The sequence below is a fragment of the Oryzias melastigma genome, linkage group LG13 (assembly GCF_002922805.2).
Source record: "Oryzias melastigma strain HK-1 linkage group LG13, ASM292280v2, whole genome shotgun sequence".
NCBI lineage: Eukaryota > Metazoa > Chordata > Actinopteri > Beloniformes > Adrianichthyidae > Oryzias > Oryzias melastigma.
The window spans coordinates 13394397-13417389 of NC_050524.1; the positions used below are offsets into that span (position 1 = coordinate 13394397).

Genomic DNA, 22993 nt, shown 5'->3' on the forward strand with positions numbered 1-22993 from the left:
CACTATCCTCCGCCCTCGCGCTCGTCTCCAAGCTCAATTACCTGTTCTAGCAGAACTGATGTGAGCGCGAGTTTGCGAGCACGTGCCACGTAAGCTGGAAGAACACCGAAACTCCAAGTAGGCGCGCGAGGACAAAATAATTCCTTACACCTGATAAAAGACCAAGGTGTTTTTTTTTTGACTGGGGATCTGACAGACCGCGAGGATGCACTTGTTGTCCGCCAGCTGCGCCTGTGCGCTTCTAATCCACGCGCTCTTCTGCCAAGGTAAGCCGCTGCCTCCGTGTCCGGACGCGCGTGGCAGCTCCCAGACTCTGCAGGTGCCTCTCCAACTCCCGGCTGCTCCCCCCCTCCACGCTACCACCGGCGGGAACCCGAGCAGCAGCAATGTTGCTGTTAATAATTAAAAGTTGTGTTTCTAGTCCGCCCTGCTATAGCCTACTTTATTCATCACTAAAAAGAAATCTGGAGCGCTTCAAACACCGATGCAGTATGCGCATGTGTTATCTTAAGTGTTTTATTTCATTCCAACTCTCATTATTCCCATCCCTCAGGTAAAGAATCCCCGCTGTTTTGGGTAAAAAAGTGACTTTTCCCGCGGATAAACCCTCTGGCTGCTCCACTGTGCCTCTGCGATCATCACTCATGCTATGATGTCATTATCAGGGCGCGTTTGTTCATGTTTATGGAGTTTGTTAACTAAGACGTCGCTTTCTGTTTGATTTGTGCACCAAGAAACTATTCCTTACAGGCACACTTTTGTAATTACACACATATGTTGGATGTTTTAGGGAATAGCAGACAGAGCATTCAAATATATACATTTTTTGGTTATATTTGAACTGTGATTTAGTAATATTTTTATTTAGTCTAAATGTGAACTTTCTTTTTTTTCTTTTTTTTTTTTGGATATCCAAAGCCAACAGGTAGTGGCCCATGTGTTCACATCACTCAGCCAGCTCATCCATGAGCCCATTTTCTGGGAAACAGGCGGGAAAGGTCGGTTCCACTCCGCCCTGTCACACTACAGTGGTGTCTGTTGTTGAAAATGAACACCACCCGCCACCCATCCGTCAAGCTCAGGTGGTTTGTTTGAGGGGAAACGAACAGAGCCTCTGGGGATGGTTTTTGCACCACTTTGCTACTGCGTCAGGAGAAGGAGGAAAGTCTGGATTTTATGGTCCTCTGCTGGCTTTAGCACAATAGTCAAAATAAGTGTTGGCTTACGAGGTGGTGAGAAGAAGAAGAATTTGAGATGTGACTGTAAGGCGGGGGGTACGAATGAAAACAGGTGTGTTTACTTTGTTTGAACAACTGGAATTTGAAACAGTCCTCCATGTTTTGGCTCTAGACGAAGAGCCACGACCTGCAAGTAGATACAGTAGGAAAACAGAGTTGATTTTGGGACAAACAGTCTCATCTGGTTTTTTGTTCAACCTTTTGACTCCACCCTCCCATCTCCACCCACCCATCGGTGCCCCCTCCTGCACTGACAGACAGTGCACGGTGTCACAGCTGGTATTACTTGTCAGCCAAGTGGGGTTCTCCCTTCAGCTAATAGGCTAATGTCTGGCGAGGAGTCACCCAATTTTACCTCCAATGTATTCACCCCACCTCCCCTTTCATCTCTAACTGGGTTATGTCAGGACTTGCTTGCTCGGTGAATGACAGTGATGTTAATCTGCAGGAAGGGAATAGAATGGCTTTGATTGCATGTTTGGGTTGCATTCAACAATATACTCTCCTGTTTGTTTGTATGCTGCTGGGGATTTTGTATCTTTGTGTTGGAGTTATTCTACTCCATGTTTGAAGACTGCTTGTGGTCGTCTTCCCTTTATAAAGTCCCACTTCGATCATCTTTTGATCTATGTTAAAAGCGTTCCCAGTAGGGTTTTTTAAATTACGGTTATCCTGTTTTATAGCCAAAATCACTAAACCTATGTTGTTTTCCAGGACATAGTTTCTGCAGAGTAGCAGGAGTTTGTTAAAAGTTTGCCTCCTAAGTTTTGAGCAGGACAGTTGGTGCAGGGTAAGCCCCCCCTACCCCCCGTTATCCATGGCCAAATCCTAATTCTTGCCCTACCCCTCCAATTGTTGGGACATTTGAAGTGGTGTCCGAACTTGTTGTTTTAAGAGTAAGGGGTAGAGACTTAAGGCTTGCTACCCCTCTGCTGGTTGGGTCGTAGTGCTGTGATGCAGAGGAGAAACTTTATTTTTCACGTGGATGTCCTCTGATGCACAGAAGATTAGAATTGAACAAATTGAACGGCTTCTCCCTACCCCACCAATTGTAGGGCCGTTATAAGGGGTATCGTTGTCCGAAATAGTTTTTTTAGGGGATAACCCTCGCCACGGAGGGTAAACAGCGTCACGCTGTGCCGTGGAGAAGAGGCAGTTTTCTTCACATGGGTGCGCTCTGAAGCACAGAAGTTTACATTTAAATGTAAGTAATGACTTGTGTTAGCATGACCTTTTAAAGCTTTAAAGCCGATGTTATGTATTTCTGGGCGTTAGTAGCTCCGCGCCAACGTTCTGATTGTTGACTATTGGTGACATCATCGAGTGGGAGTGTCGTCTGAATTTAAAGACACTATTTTTCCATAACTCCCCATTCGGAGGGCTAACGGGGAAGAATTCATATTCGACCTAAGTTAGGACTTTTTGTTTTAGCATGACTTTTTAAACTTGTTAAACCGATGTTGAGTATTGTCTGAGGGCGTGCAGCTAGATTTCAGACGACTATCGATGACGTCATCAATACAAACATCCGAATGTGAAGCCAACAGTAGAAGAAGAGATTTTTCCATATCTTTCAGTTTAGAGCACGGGTCCCCAAACTTCTTCTTGTGAGGGCCACATAACTGTTTTCTTCTCTGATGTGGGGCCGGAGTCAGTTTGTAGGCTAACAGAAAAAGTGTAGCAATCAAAGGGTGTGTCTAAACGTAAACAGATAAACAGAAAAACAGAAAAAACATACTAAAAATTAAACTAATAACAGTCCATCCTCTGCCATCAGAGATCAGACTGCACAAGGGTGGAATAAGAAGTCACATTCTATGTGGGTCTCGGTCGGCCAGATTGAAAAAAAAAAAATCCTGCTTCTCAGATAGTGTTTAGGGGTTGGGCCAAATGTGGAGGTGGGCCAGGTTCAGCCTGTGGGCCGTAGTTTGGAAATCTCTGGCTTAGAGGGCTAAGTGTAGCGGTAGGGAGACGTATTTGCATTCTGCCCATGTGTTTACGCTTTCCTGCTAGCTAGCTTACAGCCCCTCACTCCACCCAACCTAACAAGTGCATGTATTTAAACTGGAGCGGAGCAGGGAGTTTAACACGCTGATTGTAGCTTCTACATCACAACTACAATCTTTTTCAGACATCATTTTTTTCGTCGGGTCCTGATTCACAATGATTTGATAAAGAAAATACTCAGATCTGCAATTTGAGTTTAATTTTCTTTATATATGTCCTCCATTGTGAGAAAAATGCCACAAAAGCATGAAAAACCCTCCAATTTTCATCGGAATGGGTCTTTAAAATTATTTTTTTTGTTTGTATATAACTTTGCTATGCATTTCAGATTCCAGATGCGGTTGTAGAAACATGCTGGATATTACCTTTCCCCCTGATTTCCAGTCTTAATTATTTATTGATAACCTTCCTAATAGGTTGAACTGGTAAGCATGATCAATCCAAACGAAAGGTTATGTAGAAATAGAAATACAAGAAAAGTAAGAAGTAATGTAGGGCCTAAAATGTGTAATTTCACTAAAAGCATTTTGAAGTTCCCTATTAATCCACAGCTCCTCTCACTTTTTTTTTTGTAATAGAAATGCTTGAAATACTCCCCAATGTGACATCTATGTAAGTTATTATCCTGCTGGATGCTTAACCCAAATTAGGCGCCTCATAATGTCTCTCAAAAGGCTCTGAAGGGCTCTCAGTGCTCTGTGTGGAGTGAGATGGTGAAGTGGAACCTTTTCTAGCAGCACACCGTTACTAACACTTGTTTTTTTGGATGAGAAACACGGCGCACAAAACGAGAGACGCTATTACTCATCGAGGAGGCACAAAGCAAGTGAGATATAAGAAGGAAACAGATGTTCGGCGAGGAGAAAGAGGTTCAATCGTGGCCCTTGTGTTTCTTCAGGGGGCCTGGATGAAAACGTTAAATGGGTGGAAGGCTGAGCTTAGAGGCAGAGATGCGGCGGATGCGTGCTCCTGAAAGACGACAGGCACGCTCAGGCAGGCCCTGCTGCACTGTAAATTAAAGCAGCGTTTGCGTGGAGGGGCCCAGTGTCGTGTCCCATCAGGGGGTCGCAGGATTCCAAGCGGCAGCCCCTGGCAGCGGCGCTTTACGGTCAGGATGCGAGGCTCAGGCTTGAATGACAATCAGCATTTTTTAACATCCCATTGAAATTATCCTAGGCGATAAAAATACATGTGATAGAAAACTAAAAATAACACATGATGAAAGCGAGATGGGGGTGTTGCATGGCCCTTTTTTTTCCAAAGAGGAGCTTTGATTACACTTCTGAAAGTGAGAAAAGCCCATGTTAGCTGACCGTTAGCCTGATTTACCCTGTTAAGAGGAGAAGCTCTGAATATCAGAGTTTCTAAGAAATCAGGCTGGTGCATCACCTGCTCCCCGGAGAAATGATGCTTCCCTGCCATATGGTGTATAGCCTGCAGAGAGGGGGAGTGTTCACTTATACAATGCGTCTAAATGTGCTAGTTTTATCTATAGACCTGTGTAAAGTGGGCATTTATAACTTTTAGTTCTGATCCTACACAGTTTCAAACTACTGATTTATTTCCTTTGTCAATCTTAAGGCCTCACACAATGAGTACAGGCTCATGCTGCTCTCCACCCCCAGCAGGGCACTGAACAGGTGGAGGAGTGTTGGTTTTTTGGGGGGGCTGTGAACAAGGAATGGTGGTGGGCAACCCTTTATGATCCCTGTTTGTGTGTACAGTTGTCGGAAGAACAGCCTGTTCCCATCATTCACTCTAATTCCAAAGATAACTCTGGGAGCCTCATTATTCAGCGGTTGTTCAAGTTTTGAGTTTTACTCCTTAATCCAACATTAAAGATCTAAAACCAAAACATCACCACCAGATCCGGAAAAAATACGAGCCACGGCGTGAACGTGCTGAGTTTCCTGCGTGTCACTGGGAACAATTTCCTCCCCGCTGGACTCACCACGCTGGGAGATGCACGCGTGCTTCCCGAAAATGAAAAGACTTGAGCGGCAAAAGTAATCATTCCCAGGCAATGACTCAATGAGGAAAAGGCTCCTTTGTTTGCCGGGGACAGTTTTACACACAGGATTATCAGGAAGACAGCAGCCGGTGAATCTTAATTACACTTTGGTGATTGGTTCCTAGCACTTTTACTAGCTTTTTTACAGCGGAGGATACATTAAATTTTATAATCCGCGCTAAGAAACTGGCCAGGTCAGGTGTAGCAATACAATCCAAACTTTTACTAATTAGACTTGTTGGAATTGTCACTGTTGTAACATCCTGAGTGAGAGTGCTTTTAACAAGAAAAAGTCTTTTGTTTCCTATTTACATGCAGGTTAATCTGCCTAGAAAATAATGGTTTATTTGTTATCCGACAGGAGGGAGCGCAGGTCTTTTGTTTCACTTCCAAAGAAAGACCCAACAACAGGAGAGGGAAGGCTCTCCTCTGCAGCGGCGCTTCTCTCTTTGTGCGCAGATGCTCCCATTTAAATGTATGAAGCCGGCCTTGGTTTTGGTGAAAGACCGACGGTGCTATGAAATCGGGAAGCCCCCTTGTTTCTGAGGTTGTTTCTGTCTTTTGTCATTGACGCACACGCCCCCCCAAAGCTTTCACTAGATTCCTGTGGACTCCCGCCGACTGTATTGTGACACCAGCTCTTTTTAAACAAATGAGTGTATGATAGTGACTTCTTGTTCCCGCTCCACTGTCCTCTTTGTCATTAATATGGAACAGCACACACCCCTTGGAGAGGGCACGGAGTCGCTGCTGCCAGTCCCCCCCCCACATGTGCAACCTGGAAAAGTAGGGTTGGAGGAGGGGGTTGGGGGATGCCTCCCCCCTCCATTTGAAAAGCCTGCGACCACACCCTGATTTAACCAGATCTTTGTTCAAATTCAGTTATCGCTCTGTTTTAAATGAATTCTTCGAGTGCCTTCCATTATCTGTGATGGTAATGATTGGGCCTCTAAGAATAGACGCAGAAAATGTGGGAAGCTATAGAGGATAGGTGCTAATGCCACTTTTGTTTTTTTAATGTGATGTAATGGATTGCTTCTTCTCTTTCCATCTTTATCTTTGTGGATAAAACAAAAGCAATGGGAGCACTACTGACAGCAGGAACCACATGGGACCAGCGGCAGCAGCTTCCCTTATTGGTCCATACATGGAGTGGGAGTGAAAAGAGAAAAATGAATGCCTTCATTCTCCATAAAATTACAATTTCTGCTTTTTTTTTGAGGGGCATACAGGAGGTCTCTCTTTATTTTTTATTGAACCTTTTATTCGGCTTCAACAAAGGTTCAAAAGAGTCGGGCGAGTTGACACGGCTCTTGCACAAAAGGTGAAACATTCGGTTCAAGCCTCGGGGCAGCTAATAAAATGACATGAAGTTTTGTCTTCACGTTCATGTCTGAATCCCTCTGTGTTGGATCCAAAGCCCGTTTGCAAATGGAGAAATCACTATTCATCCTGACAGTATGTGGCACTTTTTTGATTCATATAAGAATTGCACAGATTCCCAGCTTGTACCGCCCTTTGGATTCAAAAGAACTGGCTTTTCAGTGGGCATTTGACCTCATTAGTCACATTCTTGCCATTTAAAAAGCCGGTTCTTTGTGCAGTGGCAATGTCCACCAGCCTTCTGTCACAAACCGCGGCAGCAAGCTGCAATGCCTGAAGCGATCTCGGCTTATGCTGCCGTGTTGAACTTGTAGGAGACAGGCCTTTCCATTCAGAAAGCCTCTCTTTCACAGGGGGGTGTAAGAGTAAATGTCTCATTGAAATTAAAAGCCTGTCATTCTCCTTGTGTCCAAGCAACAAACAAGTGAAAGGATTAAAAAGGTTGACCTATCTCTGTAGGTCATTCAATACCCTTCTGACTCCCATGGACCTTTTACGCGCATTAATAAGCTACTGGGAATACTTTTTTAAAATATCCTTAATATTTTACATCATATTACTATTCTCTCTGATGTAAATCAAGCTTTTGTTCTAGTACCCACAGATCCACTGGCTTCAACATCTTTATATAACGCTTTAAAATTCAGATGAAAGTTCGGTTGGTGTGGTTGTGTATAGGGGAAATGACAAATACTGCATCTCTACTATTATTATCTCTCTTTGTTCAGACGGGTGGTGGGAATCACAGGCGAGCGGTGTGACGCAAGCTACATTTCTCACAGTCATTTTGCACCAATCAATACATTCAATATCCTCTCCCACGTCCATTGGACAATTTTTACTTGCTGATGTCAGTTTATCAATTTCTCAGCAAGAAAACAGGAATTAAGACAACTCGAGCAGACAGAGATAGGAAAGTTTAAAAGCAGATTTGTTTGATTATGCTAAAATTTTATCACTTAGTATCACCTTATTTCTCTAAACTGTTTCTCTGGAGTAAGAACTTGAATTACAGAGTCAGCTGTCACCCCAGTGCCTAACCCTTGTTAATCCTGTGGATAAATGAAAAAAAAATACAATTAGGCATGCTTTAGCAGTGAGGTAGACCACAAGGAATTAATGTGAATGGGGGAATTTCCCAATTTTTAACATTTTTTTTATTACTTATTTGGTTTGGTTTCACTCAAGCTTCATGCAGTTACAACAACCGCTCTTTAGGGGGCAGAATAAAAGAAAACAAGCTCTTTACTGGGATGAAGGAAAAGCACAACAAAGAAATAGCAGCTAGCCCATATAGTTCTTCATACATGGATAAGCAGCTTCACTTTACATTTTCTGACCCTTTTCCCAATCATACTACAAAATGTTAATTTTGTATTGCTTATATTTCTTACTTTCTTTGGTTTACTTAAGGTCTTAAATACTGGGTTTTTTGGACTAAAAGATGCTCTGGAGTAAAAGTCACAGCTGTCAAAAAGATTCATAATAAATAAGAAAAAAAATATATAAAATATAACTCAGACTTTTGGGAGAAATTTATTTACCAAAAAATGGAACAAGAATGTACATTTCATCTTGAAAGGCAAATCATAATAACAGAATAGATAATAACAATGGACTGAATACATGCATGTCTTGCTATTGTAACACACTGATGTTTAATGAGCTTCATGAAGCCTAGGAGGAATCTAGCATATTAGCGCAACATAAGAACAATTATTAAGATAACCTTAGCATCAAGTACATGCTAACAAGTCAAATAAACTCTTTAAATCACAATAAATGAATTAAATGTTTCATCCTCTGTGTTGCTTTAGAGCAATTCTGCCAAGCTTGGCATAAGATGGAGCAGCAATTCTTCTTCAGCATTGCTGTCAGTAGCAAATACTGATATACACGCCTACAGTGCCCTCTAGAGGTTGTTAGTGATTTACTTAAAAAAAAACAAACATACAAGTGGAACCCCAAATTTACACTTGTCCATTTGCGGTGCGTCTCCCTTGAGTTGCATGTGAAGTCTGCCTAACAACCGTCATATAGTTTGAATTGTCTCCAGTCTGTTCTTGTTTTGTCCTGCCAATTTGTGTCAAGTCGTTTCTCTGGGTCATCCAAACTTTGGCAATCAAACTTTTACATCAAACTCCATGCCCTTTTTTTCTTTGCCGTCCATGTAAAATCCATGTTTTGTGTCAAAAGTTGTACGTTTTTGTACTTCAAGATTACACTTTTGTCATCCATGGCAAAAATGAACACTGTTGTTATCTGCAGTGTAAATGTACGTTATCACGTAGGCCCGTCACCTTAAGTATAACATAAAATAAAGTTATGTTTTGAAAGTACAACAGAAGCTTTTATTTTGAAGTCTGTTTTTTGTTGACGCAACAGAGATGCACCGCAGACGGACCAGTAGAAATCTGCCTTTAGCCAATCCCCGGCCAAACTATGCAAAAGAACTGTGACTTATACTCCAAAAAATGCAGTACATGGATTTACTTGCCAAGCTCAATTTGAAAATGAACCGAGACCTGTGTTTGTTTGTTTAGTAGACTGGGGTCAGGTTATGTTTTTGCTTCAAATCAGAACTCAGGTGAACTTTCACATTGGTGAAAACAAACTTGGGTGTACACTAAGCAAACCTGTGTGAATGCAGGCAAAGTAATAAAATATAAGATGGTCTTGCCTCAAAAGGCCAAACGAGTCAACACAGTGACCTATTCAACAGTGAAAGACTGGGTGTGAGTTTCAGAAAAACATAGTGTCATAAATCACAACTTCAGCTCTTGTTTCTGGCATGAACAGGAAATCTTCTGCATTCCGTCCCATGAAAAGTTTAGACTTCCTCTTTGGCCTTGGGCTATGTCCTTCCAAATGTGCTTTGAAAAGCTTTTGATGCATTCCAAGAAGATGTGATCCTCAAAACAAGCTACAGCGATTCTTGGATTAGTAAAAGATCTGTTTCTGTAGGTTCACTCTGAAGCAGTTAAGATGTCCTCCACCTGTCATCTTGAAGGGCCTTCATGTTTGAAACTGCCACTAGCGCCCATCACCTCTCCACAGATCAGGTTCCATCTGGTACTTTAGATCCCTTCCACTGTTGTTTCACTGCCAGATTATTGTAGCTTCTACTCGTTCCAGCATCCCTGTTGAGGTCAGACTACAGATAAAAGTTGACCATTGGATTTCATTTGGATTATTAGCTGCTTTGCTCAAGTTACTACCCTTTTTTTATATCTGCCTCACTGCCCGCCCAATGCCCACTGTAACTAAGATTTTGACTATGGATCACTGTTTTATATTTTCCGTATCACGTCAGGACGCTATGTCTTCTGAAAGTATTTGATTCATCACCCTGTTCAGCAAGAGCAACACTAAAATCTTGGGAATCCCAAAAACTTAATTCTCTTTTAGTGAAATTAAAGACTCTTTTCTGTGTTATATATATCAAAACTCTACCAAAGTGTTGGCTTTTTGCTTTGCTGTTGAGCAGTAACAGAATCTGAGTGCGAGTGAACAGTCTTCTTATGTGTAAAAACATGAAAATCTTGCTAAACATGAAAATCTTGCTGTTCTGTTCAGCTCTGTTGCCAAAGCTCATAAGGTGAGTGAAAAAACATTTCTCTGTTAATTGAGTGCAATATGTAATTAAACGGGATGTCTTGTTAGGTCAACTGTTTATGCTAAGGGAGAACAACCAAGCATTGCACACAACACTAATTTAAAAGTTGTTTTATTTCTTCCTATATGATTGGAAGATACAGTAAAGATTAGGTATTTTACATCTAATTATTGAAAATAGCTTCAAGGGTTAGACTAAGAAAAACTTGATGCATAAAGTGGAGAAGAGGCTGGAATATTTATGGGAAAGCAGCTCAGATTTTCTATTTTTCTTATGCAAGGAAATCTCAGGATTACCTGTTTTACTGTGAGGAGGTTGCCAAAGCACGTTCATGAAAGCAAAGCCAAAGCAAACTGGTAATCCAGACCAAGACAACATCACAGCGTTGGTTTGTTCTCACAGGCGGGCAGTGTTTGTTCAAACAATATTATTTCCCAGAGGGGTTTCTCATAAGTACAAAACTTTGTTACCTGGGTAGCATTTCTTCACATGGTTGAAGGATTTGCTCTGTGCCTCATACGTTTTCAAAAATTTCAGTTCAACACTGAAACAACTTCCCAGGACCCACTCTTTAATTTAACTTTTTTTTATCATAATGCTAAAGTCTGCAAGGATGTTTTCTGTAACCCTCCTGCTTTTGGCTGTATGCCTTATTGTCATCTGAGGACAATGATTCCGATCAAAGAAATGTCAATAAAGTTATCCGACCTTGACCTTTGAATAATGCCAATTTTGAAAGATCCTATTGTTAGCGTAATCCTGATTTTTGCAATACTAAAAGGGGTCAACTTACACAGAAAAAGTTCAGTCACTATTGTTGAACCAAGAGCTAAGAAGATGGCACTTTTGTTCAGATGCCCCATATTCCTCTGTTACTTTGAAGCTTAGATCAGGATTATAGGTTAATGTTCAAAGCTGGAGTTCCAAGAGAGACGCTGCATTGGTTCATACCAAAAGCAGAGATGTAATCCTTTCTTAGTAAGCTAATGTGAAAGAGTTGAATTTTACATCCTGTTTCTGATTCCTAAGAACTGGTTTGACTGCTGTTTCTTCAGTTATGGTTAGCAACTAAGAATTCCTACCTGTCAATTCTTCCTTGTTTGTGTTATGAGGGTGACAGACTCTTGCTTCCTTGGAAGACTTGAGTTCAACCAAAATAAAAATATTTTTTTTAAAAAGCGAGGAAAACTTGGAAAATACACCTTCAATTCAGATTTAAAATTTAAATTATACTGTGATACTCAGTTCTGATTGGTTACTGGATGTGGATTAAAAATTGATCAATCACAGCGATAATGCAAACCTGAAAAGATTTCTGTATCACTGCGCAGACTTCTTTAAAAAAAACTTTAGTTTCATCATCTCGACAAAAACATGTGGTAGGAGCGGAACTTTGTCTCTAAACTGACGCTTTATTTAACCTATCGTGACAATCAGCATATATATCACTTTCCTTTGCCGCTGCAGTTGAGGTCGGTGTTGGCTCAGATGGTTCAGTGGTGTGTTTCCATGTTATCATGACAACACAACGCAACACGTATCAAATAGTCCACTTTTTGGGAAAAAAGCAATTGAAACCGAAGAAATTACATGAACAAAGTACTAAATATCAATTGAATATTTATTTCTTTTGTAAGTGACCATGGTATTAGCGGGATAATGCCCTTCGAAATGTGCATTATCAGAAATGAATGCACGCCAAGGAAGCCTGAAGTGCACTGGCTAGATTTCTCTTTGATGATAAAGAAAAAAAGTAGAGGTAATTATCTAAATTTGAATATAACCCATGTAAACCATTTGAAAAATGGTATTTAATGGGGAATATGCTACAATTCTTTAAAGCCTGACACGTAGGGCAAGTTAACCCCAGATCTTAAACTCCATTGTTGAGGTTATTCGAATTATTGTAACTCTTGCGCAATTTCTGTAATTCCAATGGATTCTGAAGTGAAGAAAAACAGCTTTGTGCTAAAATCCAATCCTTTATAGTTGTAAAGTGCTTACCCATAAAGGTAAACAGGAAATACATTTCAGAATCCATTGGAGTTGTAAAAATTGCATTAATGGTTGAAGAGTTACAGTAGTCTGAAGAGCCTGTTTTTATTAAAGTATTAAAGTTAAAGACAAAAAATGTTTTTTGGTGTTCTTAGCATATTCTTGTGACATTTTGATGATGATGGAGGGCGCAAATAGAGAAAATGAAGCTCAAAATTACATTTCTGAGTACTTCTTCATTCATATTGGTGTGAATCAGAAGCATGTTTAAAAAATAGCTTATATGTGCCAAAAAAAATATACTTGCCGGTTAAGCTGCATCACTGTCCTCAGATGAACTCGTGAACCTTTGCTCCATAGACATTTTTTTAGACATTTTTTTTTTAAAGTACCTTATTTTTACTTAAAGCTGTGCTTCAAAGGTTAAACACCACATGTCTTTACCACCCATGGTGTTTAAGCTCTTTATTGCTCGCATTAAAAAAATGACTGTGGTTAACACAGTGTTTTACTCATGTATTGTCACTCTAGTTTAAGTTTTAAAGCTCAACTGCAGCATTTATCACTGCAACTCCTGGCATGACTCAGCGTTCAGAAATTCTGGTTAAGCATTACCAGAGCTCTCATTTACACAGCTTAACCAAACATCTGTTGTAGAATAATCTCGGTGTTCTGCTACAGTTCATCAACACAACAGATTCACTCGGCCAGACGTATATGTGCAGATCCCTGTACTCCAAACTATGTAGTGCTTGCCAGTTAGAAAGATAACCTTGACTTTGTCTCACTCTATCTGATGGACATTTTTTTGGGCAAATTTTTTTATCAACAAAATATGTAAGCTACATTGTTAATAATAAGTGATTTTTGTATTTCTTGGTATCTTGGTATTCCTTATTGGTAACTCCTGTTAAAAGTTTAGATGCTCCCACAATGTTGACTTTTTTACCTTCATTTTGGAACTTCAAACACAGATTTAATCTAAAGTACTCAATACTTAAGGATACTTAATTATCTAATAAAATTCAAGTCAACAAAACCGATAATAAACATTTAATAACTTAAAATAAAAGAAATGTGTAACTCAAAAACTTGAATTGCATGTTTTTTTCTTTAAGGGACTCTGACCTTTAAAACTTGTGTTTAAAAATTGTGTTTTTTCCAGTTATTTTCAATAAATGCTACTTATGCCAAGAAATGCTGGCATATTTTTTTTTAAATTGCCGTGCAAACTGTAAAGGTTATTCAAATGTATTTATTTTTGGAGTTTCGACTACCTAAAGAGACAGCACTAAAAACCGTAAACCTAAAAACGTCTATTTTGGTTACTTAAATGAGGAACTTTTTATTGCTGTCATCCTTTCCGTGCTGAAACTGGAAAAAAAAGCTAAACCCCCTAAAAATATAAAAAATAATTAATTTTCGATTGTAAGCTAATTAATGCTTTTATAATTTTACAAAATGCATGGCAAATCTAGTAAATTCAGTAAATGAGAATTACAGTACCAACATCAGAGGGAGATTTGTTAGTGCAGATACACAATACCAAATACAACTAATTCAATTAATTGATTTTATGTACAAAACTCCTGAATAAAATAGGATCAATATAAAGCAAGGAAAATGAGAATGATCTCAGTGTGAACAATCTGAAAATGTGTGTATAGGTAACATCACATAAGCACATACTGACCTGCCAATTTCTCAGTAAGAGGTCATATTTGTGAGGTTTCAATGGTTTTTCATCACCAAACTCACTGGTTTAACAGGATTCTACAGTGGGGGGCTCTGAATGGAGCAGCAAGAAGAAGAAGAATCTCTGTTGTAACTTCTGGCTGTCTCAGTTGCACAAAAGTGACACTTTCACTCACCAATTTGTGTCACAGTTATCAGACACCCGTGCTTCACATTAACAGCACCTACGGGCTTACTAAGAGCAAAAATGCTCTAAACTAAACAGACTGTGGCTGTAGTGACTGAAGTGGCTGTCATTCGATAGTGCTGAAAATGTAGTTTGAAAAAGGGCACGATAATCCGCTCAGTGAAGCCATGATATTTATTTTTCCTGAATGTGAAACTTGACCCGCTGACAAATGAGTTGGTTTGTCCTGTACTTGTCATGTTGTGTAGAGCTTGTCCTTCGAATCAAGCAGGGACATGACATTAGTGAGTGTAACAAAGTAAACAGGAATACTATACACTCCAAACGCATGAGCTAACCATCCTTTAATCTTAGTTGTAATCTCCATGAACTTAAGTGAAGGTTTTATGTACTTGAACCTACCGTTTGGGTATAGTAGTCTTGATATATCAATAACAATGGATTAAATCCAGCATAAATTTTGTGAGGTATTAAGGAGTATCAGTAGTATTTTTCTCCCTCTGACAACTGACAGGTTTCATGGGAGTTCTGGTCTCTAAGCCCCCACTTTTATCTGGCCTTGCAGTTTGTAGCAGCTCTTTGTTTGCGGTTGCTTGAAGGGGAAAACCTGTCCAGACGATCCCCATGGAGGACTACAGAGCTCTCCAGGCCACGTTGCAGATGTTGTGAACATCTTTCCGTGGTAAAACATGTGTCGGTACCTCTTGCTTATTGACAGCTTTTTGTTGTGTGGGATGTATCACTGCTTCCCGTACAATTTTTTTTTCTTTTGGTTGTTTTTTTTTTTTGCTGTCAGACATGTCTGCAAGGCTTTTTGTGCCCATGTTTGGAATGCTGAACACATGAGACAGAAGGATGGGGGAGTGAAATCTTTTAGCAGGAGGGTGGAGGGTTAAAAGCACTTATCTTGATGCATAGGGTCTCTTCTCATCCTGGTGGAAGAAGAAGATGTAATGGTTGACACTAATTGAATTATTAAAGGTCCATGGAAGGACTGTGTCCCATCCTGAAATACGTAAACTTGGTTATCTCATTTTACTGAAACAAAAGGATTCCTACAACAAAAGAGCAAGCCGGGTTATTGTTGTGACAGTATTAATGGCCCTGTGTAGACAAAAGACAAATTGCTGTCTGGATGTAAGCGAATTTCTAGCACAATAACAAACAAATCCTTTTATAGAAAAAAACAAAAAGTTTCACACACTCGCAAAAAAAGTAGCTTGGCACCGCTGGAGTTCCCACCACTAAAGCGTTTGTGTAAGCAGTCCATCCGCCATGTGAACCTCAAAGTCCTGAAGTCGGAGGAAGACTCTGTAGTATACCAGTATGCTAATCTGCAGCCTTTCACAGCGGGGCTTCAAAGCACACGTTGGTCAATGGGTATTAAATGTAAAACCACAAAGATTCCATGTGCAAGCAGGTACATAATCCTTTGTATGTTTTATCTGCATTCCATGTATTCCTCCCACCACTTTCTGCTCTGTTTAGCCAGCAGAGGCTTTAAGAACCCCCCTCGAGCGAAAAACTTGGGACACAATTTGAAGCCGTCATGGTCTCCTAACACCTACCAGGCTGCTGGACTTATTGGAATGGGAAGAGCTGCTTGCTCTTGTTTCACAGTGGCGGGTTAGAAGGTCAGCTCCGTCATTTTTGAGTGTGCAAACACATACACACGACAAATGGGAGAGCGTGAGCTCCGAAATTACCAAAGATGAAAGCTACAAGAGTCATCTGCCGAACAAATGAGAATTTCTACCTGGTAATGTCTCACATTGTTTACCGCATTGCAAAGCACGCACATTACTGACACAGAGGCGAGGTGGGCTGACTTACATTCACAACACTGACAAAACAGCTGCACGCATTTCCATAAATCATTTGCTCTGAATTGGGAAAATATTAGCCCATGTGCTATGAAGCGTCTAATGAAGCATCTAAAGGTCAATAAGTGGGGTTTTTTTTGTTCCACCCAAGTGGAAAAGTGAGGCCCCCTGGCTTTATTCCCACCTTGTTCTTTACAGTCCAGGTTGGGGCTGCTTACGATTTTGTTGCCAGTATCCATTTACCCTCAGTAGAAGCGCGTTGTGGCAGCAGGTTTGATTGGTATCCTTAGGCACCACCTGACACTGTAATATAGTCATACAGATAGCATAATGGTAAACACAACAGCTCCCTGAGGACCGATACACCGCAAGCATTCAAAGGATTCACTGCTGAGCGGAGGTGTGGGGGCAGGGACTGACTGGGCGCGGCCGCCTTTCTAGCAGAAGCTGCACTCATGATACAGACAGACGTCTGCGCCAACAAAAGCTCGCTGTAGTTGTGTAAATAGTTAAATCTATAGCTGTCCATTGGGTTTATAGCTCAAGGAAAAACAATAATCATAATTTATTGAACACACCACCAGTAGCAGGAGGAAGCTTTTTTAGTCTAATGGTTCATTAAATGCAATATGTTGTGCATTAGGGTTTTGGTGAGAGCTGCAGCTAACAGCTTTTTTGAAATTATCATCAACATGTGCTGCAGTTTCAAGCTGAAAATGATGCGGAAATTGATATCAAGTGTTATCAGAGTCCAATCTGTGGGTTTTTATCTTGTAAATGATATTAAATACATAGATTAGACACGAGAATATCTCAGTGAAAGTGCATCTGTCTAAGCAATAAAATACTACCTACTAATATAAATAGATGGCATGCTATGTGAGATCAAAATTGATTTCAAAAACTTATATTAATATTTCATTAACTACGAAGTATACTATTTTTGCTCGGTATTTAAACTTTCTGACTCTACAACCAAATGTGTTTATCTTAGAAAGCCATTTTCAGACACCAGAAGTGTTGTATGACAAAATAAATTTGTTATGGTATTATTTTTCTCAAGTATCAAAACACATCAAATAACATATGAACACGCCGATGGCATGTGGTGAGGTTTGAGGCTGGTGAGGCACTGACTCGAGTCAGATGTACTAACAAACAAACCCAATATATTTACCAAGGACTGACTGTGTTTCATATCTCATCTCAGCACTCTTCTTATAAACATAGAAGGTACATATTGGTCCAATGAAGAATATAACATGTATAGCAGTTCAATAGGCCTCCTAAAAACACCTATGTGAATGCTACTGACTATAACATAGACACAGCATCATGAAGGACCCACGCTCTTTTATGTACAAACCAGGCGTGTAATGTGCGTTCAAGAACCCACATTTAGCATGTTCTTGAACAGACACCATACACCTGGTTTGTACGTTACCTGATACTAGTGCATGTACCATAGACATATATATATTATTACTAGACAAAGTGAGGTGTTGATGTCACCCATAGAAAATGCTGTCATGAAATCAGGCCAAATCCGCCACCATTGATCCTGAAACGGCTCAAATGTTTGAGGTGGAGCCAGTGGGTACTACATACTTTCACTGAGGCATCTGATTGGTTAGTTTATAACTTTAATAACTTGCAATAAAGAAAAAAAAAATCTTTACGATAAGAAATAAGATGTGATATGAGTATATGAACAATGTATCAGAGCAATATTATTTTGACAATTAAAATGAAAAATAATTTCTCAATAGGAATCTGTGGGATTTTGACTTCTTGGAACCAGCGGGTAGTTTGTATTTCGAACACAAGAGGGGAGGGGTTGAGCTGTCCAGTGAATATACAGTCAATGGCATGCACTCATAGTTGAAAGTACCTTGGTGCTAAATGTCGAAGTGGTGCAAATCTTGGAAAACTTTCTCCAGTTTTTTTTTCTTTCACAGCTCTATTCTGATATGTGAAAGTCTTGGTGTCATAGCGGCTCATGTACACTAGAGTTTTGAATGCAGAAGCCTGAAACGCGCAGATAGACATGCTTACATGGAGTTTTCACTGGTAGAGGCCAATGAACGTACCATTATACACATCAAAATTCACACAGTCTTTTCAGTGCAGCTTTATGTCAGATCCAAGCACTAAATAAACAACAGACAAACAAGAAATACATTATCTATTAAATAGAAAGCGAGAACATGTCATGAAAATGTCACGCGTGTATCACACATTTTAAATAAAGCATTACATTATTAGCATAAGCTAAAGGCACACACTCAACCAAGTTCTCATGGGATTCCACAATCTGCCGTAACAGCTTGGCATTGCCTGACCTCGCCGTCTATTCTGTAATTGATCAGGAAATACACAAAATAAAGCAATTTTGAGGATAAAAATGAACAGAATCATATAAATAAATAGCAATTATAGACACATTTATTTTATTTTTAGTATGAAACTCATGATGATAGGTGAGGAGGATGATATGACTTCCCTTGAAGACGTTATCAATATTCTGTAACATTGCCTTTTAAGTCTTAAAAGAATCTTGGAGGGGTTGGGCACGTTTTCGTAATTTGCTCTGCCCACCTCAACAGCAATCTGAAAATGGGCAAAGATGTGAAGTTCAGATCAACCCACCTGCCAGTCAAAAAATACCCACCTAAAATTGTACCAATGTGGATAAAACCAGCTTATCTTAATGTCTCAAAAATATATTGCCTCTTTTTGGAACCTTTACCCAGTGGTCATTTTAGGAACTGCAGTATTTGGTACACTCTGGCCAGTTTGGTTCAGAGAACAGAAGCTTGGTTAACAAGCCTGAAACAAATGTTTTTAGATATTTTTCTTTTTCACCAAAGAACTGTAAACTCAGTTTCTTTATTTAATCAGCCTCTTTGTCCACAAAATGTCAGCAAACAGCAGAAACCACACATCTTCAGAGCTCAAGCTGCCACTTTTTTGATTTCCTGTTTTCAGTAGAAAGAATCTATCATGCAGTAAATAAGGACAATTTGAATGCTAAAAGCATCATTATGTTTGACATTTTTGCCTCCACATCTCACTAACAGGGCCCCTTGTATTAGAGCTGTTTATTCTTTGCTGATCTGCTAATCAATGAACCACCAATTTTCTTCAAGAGCGCCATGCACGCCTTTAGTTCAAATGTATATATGTTGTATGTGTTTTGTTATCAGTTAGTCTAATTCATAAAGATGCTTGTTCTTTAATCCGCTGAACAGACACTAACTGCAGAAGTCAGTTTGCTCAGTTTGCTTCAAGCGAGCGAAGATGGCAAGTTTATGGCTTGTATGCAGAAAAGCTGGTACCGCCCGTCTGCTGTGATACCTCTCGAAGAGACCTGGAGAAATGATGAGCACTTTGATGTCAGAAAGGTTGTTTTGAATGTGTCAAGAATATTTAATATTTCCTGCTATATCCTGACGTCGGGATAAAAAAAAAGGAAAAAAGGGAAAGCCTTGAAGAAGGGGAGGATCTGTTTCTTTCAATTAGATTTCCTGATTCCAGGAGTCTGCATGGCACTAACTTCATCAGCGTTAGAAGTTGCACAGTTCTGGGTTCTTCTCTGATATCTATCACCCAAGGCTTCTCCTTAACCAACACACTCATCTATAATGGTATAAACTTGTACTGCACTTACATGACTTGATTGTACAAGACTCTTCTTTTAGTTTTAGAAACATTTGAATATTTATCCAAGTTCAGCATAAACTAAGGACAATTTGATCGGATACCTGTCAGCTTTTGTAATGATGACCGAAAGTACTAACGGAAACATTACTCAAAGCAGTAAAAGATCACTTCCTCCTCAGTTTTCTTTCTCACACCCTAAATGTAAAAACGAGATTTTTGGATGCCCAGAAATCTGCATTCCAAACTAAAAAGTGGCCATTTAGTTCTTTAAAAAAAAAAAAATCCACCATAAAATTAGTCCAAATGCTTTGTTTTAGCTGGGTTGATAAAATGTATTGATATATTTGAATTGATCTAAGCTTAATAGACCAATAATCGATCCATAAAAATAGAGATCAATCTAGCACATAAAGCTAAAGTCCGCTAGCTTGATGCTAACATTTAATGGGATTTTCTAGCACTCAGTCGACATCTAAATGCTTTACATGCTCACCTGCATTAATTTTCCAAACTCTTTTAAGTAAACAATTTTTCAAAGTAACCATTTGTGGTCTATAGCCCCGTTTTTTGCTCATTCTTTGCTTTTTTGCGCTTAAAAACTACTGCTGTATCGCAAGCTCCACCTAGTGACCAAATTAAAACGCCCTCCAGGAGAGGCAGAACGATGTTTATATTGTTAATGATCTGAACATTTGTGTTAGTTTCTCCTTTTGAGAAACCATTTATGCTATTAACAATCTCATTATTTCTCTAATACATTTGACAGTATATGAACTGTTTCAGATTAATATGAATGTCCTCATAACATATATTCATGTATTTCCAAACAAATGTGTCTAAATGTGTAACCTCAAAATTGAATTGAATCAAATTTAATTAAGTTGATCGAAAGAATGGGGAAAAAATGGGAATCGATTCTGGAAATTATTGATACCTATTCCTAGTTTTAGCAGCTGCCGCACAAACTGGAAAAGTTGGTCGTTCAAAAGCTGTGGTGTCGCCTCCTAATGCGGGCTCAGCATCAGGCACAGGCCAGGCAGAACTAATTCAATTATGCTTGTAGGATCCTCCAGTTTAATAAAGTTTGAAGGCTTCTTAGTGCATGAGAATGTTATCATGTATAAATGACTCAGAAATAATTAAGAATGAATGAGACGAAGTGAAAGGCCTCAGCCTTGCCATCCTCCACAGAAAAGCAGACTCAACTAGAAAAAAATAAAAATGAGATGTTTTCTTTTGCGCGTGGAAAGTGAAAAAGATTGGGTCACAGCAATTCACAGCATGTTACTTTTGTAGATGGAAGGACCAAAGCAATTTATTTGAAGCAAATGTGTAATTCTTTAAGACTAGATGTCACCTTTTATTTTGTAGACAATTTGTACATCTGGTACTTTAGAGGTTGAGAAGATTTGAAGGTCCTCATTGACCTTTCTGCATAAATCTTTTTCTCTGAAGAGCTTCGAACTGAGTTAAAGTGTTTCTTGGTGCGTCATGTAACTTCAATTGAAATGTACTTGTGTAACCAAAATATTCGGTTTGGCACATTCCTTTACTTTAAATTCTAATAAGAATGTATGTACGTTTATTAGATGTGATTTTGACGGAGGTGTGGCACTTTGATCTAGGAGTTTGTATCTGAGAGGCGTGGCCTATGATCCATTAACCTCCAATTGGGTCGTCGGCTGCAGATTTAACGTGAACTAATGCTTGCTTTTCCTGAAACAAAAGCCTCAAGTCAAGCCCAAACGCTTGCCACCGTGGTGCATTAGGGAGGAGGTAATGGATAAGGAGGAAGCAGCGTGGTCGCGCTTTGTTAATGGCCTAATGCTGCTTTTAATGGTTGGCTACGTCATTAACGGGAGTTGTTGTCGGATGTTTGGAGTCGGGACAGGGAGCTCTCCTTTGATCCACCCCATGTCTGCTCACAGGCTTCCAGCAGCCACCACCACCACCTTCCCCCTGCCTCCCTCCCCTTAGGGCCCTGTGGTGTGCACCCCTTAAATACATAATTCACAACATAATGGACGTGATTTCAGAGTGCACTTACCACCCGATCGCTCCAGCCAGCTGTGATCTTAAGAGTGGTGCTGCCGCTCGGGTACAGCTAATCTGCTGATGCAATTTATGACATTTTTTAAGAGGTTTTTATGGACGGGCATGTGGTCGAGTGTGCAGATGAGAACATTTCAAAGACTAACGATCATGCTACAAGATCAATTTCTGGGAAACCTCATGGCAAGTCATTTAGGGGGGGATAATCAGCCTTCGTGGACGACGCTTTTATCTTTTCCTTCCGCCTGTCTTGGAGAAAATATAGCACGAATGACTCAAGCTGCCATCAGCCTGTGTCAAAATGTAGGTTGATACCTTTTTTTCCTCCTGGTGGTGCACAAGGCCACATCCTTTTGTCTCATTTCTTCTTCTTCTTCTTTAACTTCATAACCAATCAAAACAAAAGTTTTCAAAGCAGTTTAGGCCAAATCAAAAGCTGAGACGCGGGCTTTGATGTTGCTGTCAGCATTTATTCGGAAAAATCCCCTTAAAGTAACTTTTAACATCATTTATTCAAGTATTTGACAATGATTCCCTTTTAAATTCTCATCATAAAGAGACTGAAAAGAGTAGAAAAAAAATGAGAAGAAAGAAACAGACAATGTAAATGTGGCTGTTGTTTCTGTGTGATGAAAATCAATGTTATGTCTTCAAAGCCCCAGTGAAATCACTATATATTTATATAAAGGACAACTGATAGAGTAAAAAGGCATTAAACCGGTCACGGTAGTACAAAAACCTGATGCAAATCTCAGTTTTTTGGTCCTCGAGGAGACTTTCTTCATCACTGAAGCTGTGCAAATGCAGAGCGCTATCATCCCCCTGTGAATTATACATATATATATATATTGTTTGTTTAAAGCCGCATTATTTGCCTCATGCTGCTGTTCTCCCCACCTCCATGAACAACCTGCCGCAGGTGCAGAGTGTTTCTCCTATTGAATGCCATTGTTAGCAGGTATTCAGAGAATCACAGGCAATCAGAACAGCAAACATGTCGTGGTATGAGTCACACTAATCAAAGTAAAAAAAAGAAAAAAATCGTCATACGATTTAATGAACTTTAATTAAGAGAAAAAAATGATTCACCACCTCCACAAAAACCTCTTAAGATATTTAAATAAAAAAGAAAAATATAGTTTATAAAACATTTTTCTTCGTGACTTTAAAATTACCCTTTGAATTTTTTTTCAATAACTAAAGTTATTAAGGGATTTATGTAGCACAGCTGTGCGGATGAACAGCCTTTGACACGTTTTTATTAAAAAGCTTTTGATTTTTTTTTTAAAAGCATCACAGGAAGGTAAAAGTAAATTATGTTTC

General features: G+C 39.6%; 1 protein-coding gene across 2 annotated transcripts in view; it reads left to right on the forward strand.

The window, feature by feature from the left end:
• Positions 1–18: 18 nt before the first annotated feature.
• Positions 19–22993, forward strand: part of LOC112149837 (CD166 antigen homolog A) — a 54429-nt gene continuing 31454 nt past the window's right edge. Inside the window, exon 1 of one of the 2 annotated variants that reach the window (XM_024277790.2) lies at positions 19–266. In XM_024277790.2, coding sequence (XP_024133558.1) covers positions 206–266 — 61 coding nt within the window. In that variant the 5' untranslated portion in view covers positions 19–205. The remainder of the gene's footprint in view (positions 267–22993) is intronic. The other variant, XM_024277789.2, reaches the window with a different exon arrangement.